Genomic DNA, 7,645 nt, shown 5'->3' with positions numbered 1-7,645 from the left:
TTATTAATAATATATTTGAGTAGTACATTTCTTTTTTACAATTGTTAATAAGGAATTATTTACAAAAACAGGTTGTACAGAATAAATAACTCTGTTTTGTGTGTGAAATCACGCAAAATAAATTAGATGAGCATGGTGAGAGATTCTAAAATATACTAATTTTAGCTGACGAGACACTATAAATACTTGTAAGATTTCGTTAGCTCCTTCCAAATGAAAATATAAGATGAATTCAGCACCTTTGAAATGAAAATATAATATGAATCATTTTATTACTGGGCCAATTTATCACACAAATAATATACTCCCTTTAAAACTGCAATACCTATAATTTACACTGAAGCAACACTACTGCATTAGTCATACAAACTTTTAAAGTAGAGTGTGAAGGTATTTTAAAATTCATCTTTTAAAAATTGCCTTCATTCCCTAAGTGTTCCCTTATTACGGAATAAAGCTGGTTAAACTGTAGATTCTTTTATTCCATTACCTTCCTGGTACCTATGAGGACCACCTTTTCTGGGGTGAAGGAAACCATCATTTCATTTTCTATGCTAATAGATATGACAAACAGTACCTCTAATGATGTCACAGATACCAATAGCTTCATACGTTAAACAATGTAAAGAAAGACTCAGAGCATTACGTTTGTGGCAAAAATCAAGTACAATGTTATTACATTTAAACAATGTAATCATAGGCAAGAAAGCATTAATTTTAGAGAGAAAACACAGCGATATTTTTTATACAGCATAGAATACATCGAACCTACTTATAATAGCCAAAACCTGAAAATGGCACAAAATTCCATTAACAGGTGAATGGATAAACAATACGTAATGTGTCCACATATTGGAATACAAGTCAAAAATAAAAAGAAATGAACTTTCTACAAAATACTTGACCAGTATTCTTCAAAACAGTAAAGGTCACAAAAATCAAGGAAAAACTGAGAATTGCCAGAGATCAGAGGAGACTAATGAGACATGAGGACTAAATGTAATGAGGTAACCTAGACTGGATTCTGGCCCATTAAAAAAAACAAGTAAAAAAACGACGAATTCCAAGTAAAGTCTATGGTTTAGTCATTAGTGTCGTATAAATGTTCAAAGATAGGAAGAAACTTTTGGGGATGATGAATATATGCATTATCTTGACTGTGATGATGATTTCGTGAGTACGTGTATATGTCAAGTCTTACCAAATTTTACTTTTTAAATAAGTACATTTTATTATGTCAATTATACCTTAATAAAGCTGTTTTAAAAATTAAAAAAAAAAAAAAAAAAAGAACCATACCTTACTGGCACAACTCTTGCACCTGCAGACTCCAGATACTTTACATAGGATGCAGCAATATAGTATCTTCCAAGGTTTCTCATGACTTTATTACGGCATTTTTGCATTAATATTCCTAAACAACCAAAAGAAGTTTTAGTTTCAAGCAAATTCCTTTTCTTCTTGTTCAGAAAATAAAACACAACACGATAAAAATATCCTATTTTATTCTTTCAATTCACAGAATTAAACAGGAAGCTTCTCCTACAAGCCCATCTGTAGACTTTGGCAAAGGAGTGACAGAAGCTGATGTGAGTTTCCAGTAACCTCTCCCATCAGGAGGGCCAGATAAGCCCCCAGAGCAGGTTTACAACTGTACCAGCAACCGTCACACAACCTCAGACCTAGAATCCATCTCAAGGGTACAAATCCTTAACCTATTAATACAAGGAGCCCACTCCCTTCCCACAACATTCACAGACACATGGATTCCTTGACAACAAAGCAAAAGCATGAAAATCTATCCACATCTGTCTAACATCACCAACACCACCTTAATCTAAGCAACCAATATCTTACCTCTCCCCACCAGACTAATAGGTTCTTAAAAGGTTTTTCCATATCGTTTCCTAAGAATCCCCCCAGCTCCAACCAGTTCTCCACATGGAAGCAAATCTGATCATATAACCATTCCTTCATTTATTCCACATACGAGGGCTGTCCAGAAAGCATCCAGCCACTGTTAATACATTAGGTTGGTCCAAAAGTAACTGCGGTTTTAGCATTGCTGATATTTGCCGTTTGATGTTGGAATACATTCTTAAACAAATGTGGTTATGTTATACATCATTTTAATGCACATTTCTTGCTTTACGTTTTTTTACTAATGACTTATTACTTGCTGTTTATGTTATATTTATTTTAGACTGTGGAAATGACGTTAGACAAAAAGCAAATTCAGGCAATTTTCTTATTCGAGTTCAAAATGGGTCGTAAAGCAGCAGAGACAACTCACAACATCAACAAAGCATTTGGCCCAGGATCTGCTAAGGAACGTACGTGCAGTGGTGGTTCAAGTAGTTTTGCAAGGGAGACAAGAGTCTTGAAGATGAGGAATGCAGTGGCCAGCCATCAGAAGTTGACAACGACTAATTGAGAGCAATCATTGAAGCTGATCCTCTTACCACTACATGAGAAGTTGCCAAAGAACTCAGTGTCGATCATTCTATGGTCATTCGGCATTTGAAGCAACTTGGAAAGGTGAAAAAGCTCGATAAGTGGGTGCCTCCTGAGCTGACCAAAACCAAAAATAAAAAAAATCGTCGTTTTGAAGTGTTTTCTCTTCTTGTATGCAACAAAAACGAACCATCTCTATGTTGGATTGTGACGTGCAATGAAAAGTGGATTTTATATGACAACCAGCAACAACCAGCTCAGTGGTTGGACTGAGAGGAAGCTCCAAAGCACTTCCCAAAGCCAAACTTGCACCAAAAAAGGTCACAGTCACTGTTTGGTGGTCTGCTGCTGATATGATCCACTACAGCTTTCCGAATCCTGGCAAAACCATTCCATCTGAGAAGTACGCTCAGCGAATTGATGAGATGCACCCCAAACTGCAACACCTGCAGCTGGCATTGGTCAACAGAAAGGGCCCAATTCTCCACGACAACGCCCGATCACATGGTCACACAACTAACACTTCAAAAGTTGGAACGAATTGGGCTACGAAATTTTGCCTCATCCACCATATTCACCTGACCTCTCACCAACCAACTACCACTTCTTGAAGCAATTTGACAACTTTTTGCAGGGAAAATGCTTCCACAACCAGCAGGATGCATAAAACGCTTTCCAAGAGTTCATCGAATCCCAGAGCGTGGATTTTTTATGCTGTAGGAATAAACAAACTTATTTCTCGTTGGCAAAAATGTGTTGATTGTAATGGTTCCTATTTTGATTAATAAAGATGTGTTTGAGCCTAGTTTTGACCGTTTAAAATTCATAGTCTGAAACCACAATTACTTTTGCACCAACCTAACAATAAAATATAATGTGGCTGGATACTTTCCGGACAGCCCTCATATACTGAATGAATCATACTATATACCAGGCAATGAACTAGGTGCTGGGGACGTACATGAGTGAACAATAACAAAAATCCCTGCCCTATGGGCATTAATTCTAGTAAGAGGGAGGGGAGAGAGGACAAACAATAAACAAGATAAAAAGGTGCAATCTATAGTGTGACAGCTGGTGGTTGGTGGTAAGGAGAAAAAGTAAAGCAAAGGAAGGTGATGGGGGTGGGGGTAGAGGGTCCTTATGGAGAAGAGGGGAGTCTCTTAAATAGGGTGGCCAGGCAAGTCCTCCCCAAGAAGGAAGAATGTGAGATTTGAGCTAGGAATTCAGAGGGGTGAGGGAGTTAAGTAATATTCAGATATCTAAGGGAAAAGTGATCCAGGACAAGGGAACAAGTGCAAAGGTCAAACCACCCTTCAATAATAGGGTGCAAGGCGAGAACTATGGTAAGGGCCTAGCTAAAAATGATAATAATTATTAACTGTCCCCGTTTGTTTCTCTATAATTCCTCTCCAGAGTGGTCATAAAGATTCTTAACTTCTCCCCATAGCTGGTGTCCATAAAGATTGTTAACTTTCTCCATGGAAAACATCACCTTTTTGAAGCCTAAAGGTAGTCTTTAAGATATCTTCCAGGCCCTACATTCCAGTGGATTGATTGACCCGCCCAGAACAGCGGCCTATACCAAGAAACCAACTCAACTGGAATTGTGACCCCAGGGACTGAAACAACACAAGAATATGATTCCTACACCCCTATAATTTTGCCTCAATTAACAAACCTAATTGCCTAATCCCTTGCCACCAAACTATCCTTAAAAACCCTGTCTCCCAAGTTCTCAGGGAGGCGGATTTGAGAAATTTCTCCCGTCTCCCCGCCTAGCGCTATGCAGAATAAAGATTCTTTCTCTGCTGTAAAACCTGCTGACTCAGTGTACTGGCTCCTACTTGGGCAGCAGGCGCGGCAACAAAGGCCATGAGTCAGGTGTGTGCCTGTCACATTGCAAGGAGTCCATATGACTAGAGCCCTGTGAGCAAAAGGAGAAGCCATGGGAAATGAGATCAGAGAGATACAGATCAGCAGGGGTCACCTGGCTTAAGCACCTCAGTGAGCTTCAGAACTCTGTAAGACCCTGTGTGCTCTGTGGCACTTACCTTTCTGGCCTCCTTTTACTACTGAAACCCCAGCCCCCCACATGGTACTGGCATCCAGTATACATGGAAGCCTGTCTGTCCAGTGAGTACCTGTGCCTATTATCACTCAGTATTTCACCATTTGGAGCACTTTCAATGTCTCTGTAAGCCACTCAACAGGAAGAGCTGTTGTCTGTATTAGTCACTTCTGTATTCCCAACTTCTAACAATAATTGGCATTTATCAGGTACTCAGGTAACACACGTCAAAGGCCAAAATTTGTTCAGTGCGACTGTTTTTCTCCTGACTGGTAGGTAAGATTGTCTTCACTAAGGAAAACGAAATTTGGCTAGGGAAAGAATAATAGAAAATTAAGTGGTACAAGGCAGACAGGGGTAAGGTGAGACAAAGGGGGACATGGAGCATCATGGAAGCATAAGGTACCAGAAACAGAGAAGCACATCAGAGTAAGTCCCACCAATATCTCCCTCTCCCTGCCCCACACATACTCACTTTTCCCATCCCTGGGTAAAGAGCTCAGGCTGTACCCCCTGTCCCTTGAAATGTGACCAAAATTCTACCCATATTTTAAGGCTACTTATTTATTTATTTGAGACAAAGTATCACTCTACTGCCCAGGCTGGAGTGCAGTAGCATCATCATAGCTCACTGCAACCTCAAATTCCTGGATTCAAGTAATCCTCCTGCCTCTGCCTCCCCAATAGCTGAGACTACAGGCACACGCGACCACACTCAGCTAATTTTTCTATTTTTTTGTAGAGATGAGGTCTCACTATGTTGCTCAGGCTAGTCTCAAACTTCTGGCCTCAAGCGATCCTCCCTCCCCCACCTCCCAAAGTGCTGGGATCACATGCATGAGCCACCACGCCCTGCCTGGTCCATCTAACAACTTCCGTGACTTCCTTGTCTTTGAATCCTTTGCACTTCCCTAGAGCAATGCCTTGCACACAGTAGGTGCCCCATTAACTATTTTGTCTTAATTGATCAGAGTGATCAAAAGCACATTTCTATTTTCTTATTTGACCCAAGGCTATCCCTGATTCTAGGAAAGGAAAAAGAATCCTCTCTCTTCTTTCCTTTTTCTCCTCCTCTCTGGACCCACAATATACAAGTCATTACCTATAATTACATTTTGAATTAATTCTTCTTGGAGGATCTAACCACCATTTTAAATACCTATGAAATAAGTTCCAAAGTTCCAATTAGTAAGCAACCCATTAGAAAATTGGGCACTATCCATATATTTGTAAAAACATTCACCTATTTTCCACAGAGGTTACAGAACATAGTGCTTATCTTTGTAGAAGAAAATAAAACCAACCTTAATTGTCCACACATAAATTTCTTTTGGCAAATTTTAACCCCAGGATGATTTCTTTTATGTAGCTTTCCCTGGCCCTGTCTCAAATGTCTGTTCCAGTGATGCAAACAGATTTTACTCTCTTTTTAAAACACGAATGTGTTGGAAATGAAAAATTACATGCCTCATTTTAACACCAAATAGAACTGACATGAGAATATTAGCCACTGCTGCTCTCCACTACTGAAGCTGACAACGTTCAAGGTATACCTTAATTTGGTGATTTTATATTATAATGCACCGTATCTTGAAATATTCCCTCAGCCAGGAAAATTTTAACATAATGCATGTACAAAATTCGTAGATGCAAAATTAGTAAAAAAAATCCCTAGCTATATGCAAAAAAGAAAATGAAAAATTTTAGTAGAGATTCCTAGCTATGTCCAACAAAGAAAATCCGCAGGATTCTTCACTGTGCCCCCTCCTCCCTCCCAACTTTGCGAGCCATTTGAGTCTAAGGAAACCAAACGAGGCATCTGGTACATGTCAGTACGATGCAAATGGTCTAGCCCGGTTTCTCACTCGTATTACAACGAAGGTACATATGGAAACCTTGCACTTGGGGGGTTTCCAGGGGAGACGTGTTAGCAGCAGCCCAGCTGCTGGAGGCGCCCAGCGCCGACACCCAGCCCCTCCCCCGCGGCTGTGCCCACCCCGCCCCGCACCTCCGCACAGCCTTCTTACCAATGATGGGCTTCTTGGCCGTGTCGCCGAAGGTTCCGGACAGCCCCGAGCTCTCCGCGCCGCAGAGGAGCAGGGCCAGCACGCACAGCAGACGGCTCGGGCTCGCCATGGTGCTCGCCGCCTCCCGCCGCCTTTCAAAGGCACTGCGGCCAGCCGCGCGGGCGGAGGCGGCCTCTGGGCCGGGCAGCCGGGTGGGCTCGGGCGGACGCGCTCCGCCGCGCGGGCCTATGGGAAACGTAGTCCCGGCGGGCGCGCGCGACGGCCGCGGGGTCCGGGTGGGCGGGTCCGGGAGCGCAGCCGCCGCGCCCGCCCCATCGTCCGCCCCGCGCTCCGCGACCCGCGACCCCGCGAGACTGGCGCGCCACCTGGCCACCTCTGCCGGGACTCTGGAAACGGCTGGGTCGGGCACCCAGTGGTCCCCGCGTGCTCTCAGCAGTGGGTGGTCCCGTGTCCTTCCCTTTCGACTGTTACGTTGGTGGAGCCTTAAGTCACCTGGACGAAGCTGCGGCGGCCAGGCCAGGCCAGCTCTTGGAGGGGGAAGCTGTGGGTCCCGCCTGTCCGAATGTGGTAACCTAGCAGCGAGGGAGGCTGGCCAGGGGTTCTAGAAGTTGCCCGAGAACTTTGCGCCAACTGTACTCCTTAAAAGGTCAGGGGCTTGTCTCTACAAATGCTGACAGCCGAGTTTGACACTCCAGCATTCAATGTAAGGACAGCCGGTGACTCCAGAGGTAATTTCCGTATCTTGCTATTTTGGGGATCCAGGCATCTGGAGGAAGTGAAGAAGAGGGGAGGACGGTTTTTTTGGACACATTTACAGGCGTGTCATCTAACTTCAGAACTGGATTAAGGAGGGGCCAACTCCTGGCATCTACTGCAAAGGGGCAACTCCAGGCAAACCATATTAGCCTAATCCTAATAAACTTCACAGTCAGCACCAACCAACCACCCACACATTGTCCTATAAGCAGGGGCAGAAGTGATGACTTTGGTTCCTATTCATTAAAAGTTATTTTGAGGGTTCCTAAATAGATGGATATGTAGCTTGTACTAGGTGGAAGTTCCCACCTGTAAGGGCCAAGTTAAATTCACAATA

General features: G+C 43.0%; 1 protein-coding gene across 1 annotated transcript in view; it reads right to left on the bottom strand.

Moving 5' to 3' along the window:
* GGH (gamma-glutamyl hydrolase (conjugase, folylpolygammaglutamyl hydrolase)) overlaps positions 1-6,732 on the bottom strand; it is a 27,382-nt gene extending 20,650 nt beyond the window's left edge. The window contains exons 1-2 of the mRNA XM_012647916.1: positions 6,553-6,732; positions 1,300-1,414 (exon numbers count right to left, since the gene is read on the bottom strand). Coding sequence (XP_012503370.1) covers positions 1,300-1,414; positions 6,553-6,661 — 224 coding nt within the window. The 5' untranslated portion in view covers positions 6,662-6,732. The remainder of the gene's footprint in view (positions 1-1,299; positions 1,415-6,552) is intronic.
* Positions 6,733-7,645: the final 913 nt, after the last annotated feature.

The sequence above is a fragment of the Propithecus coquereli genome, unplaced genomic scaffold (assembly GCF_000956105.1).
Source record: "Propithecus coquereli isolate 6110/MARCELLA unplaced genomic scaffold, Pcoq_1.0 Scaffold277, whole genome shotgun sequence".
In the NCBI taxonomy this organism is placed as follows: domain Eukaryota; kingdom Metazoa; phylum Chordata; class Mammalia; order Primates; family Indriidae; genus Propithecus; species Propithecus coquereli.
Note: the sequence above shows the minus strand (reverse complement) of the source record. Positions and strands in the feature narration are given on the sequence as shown.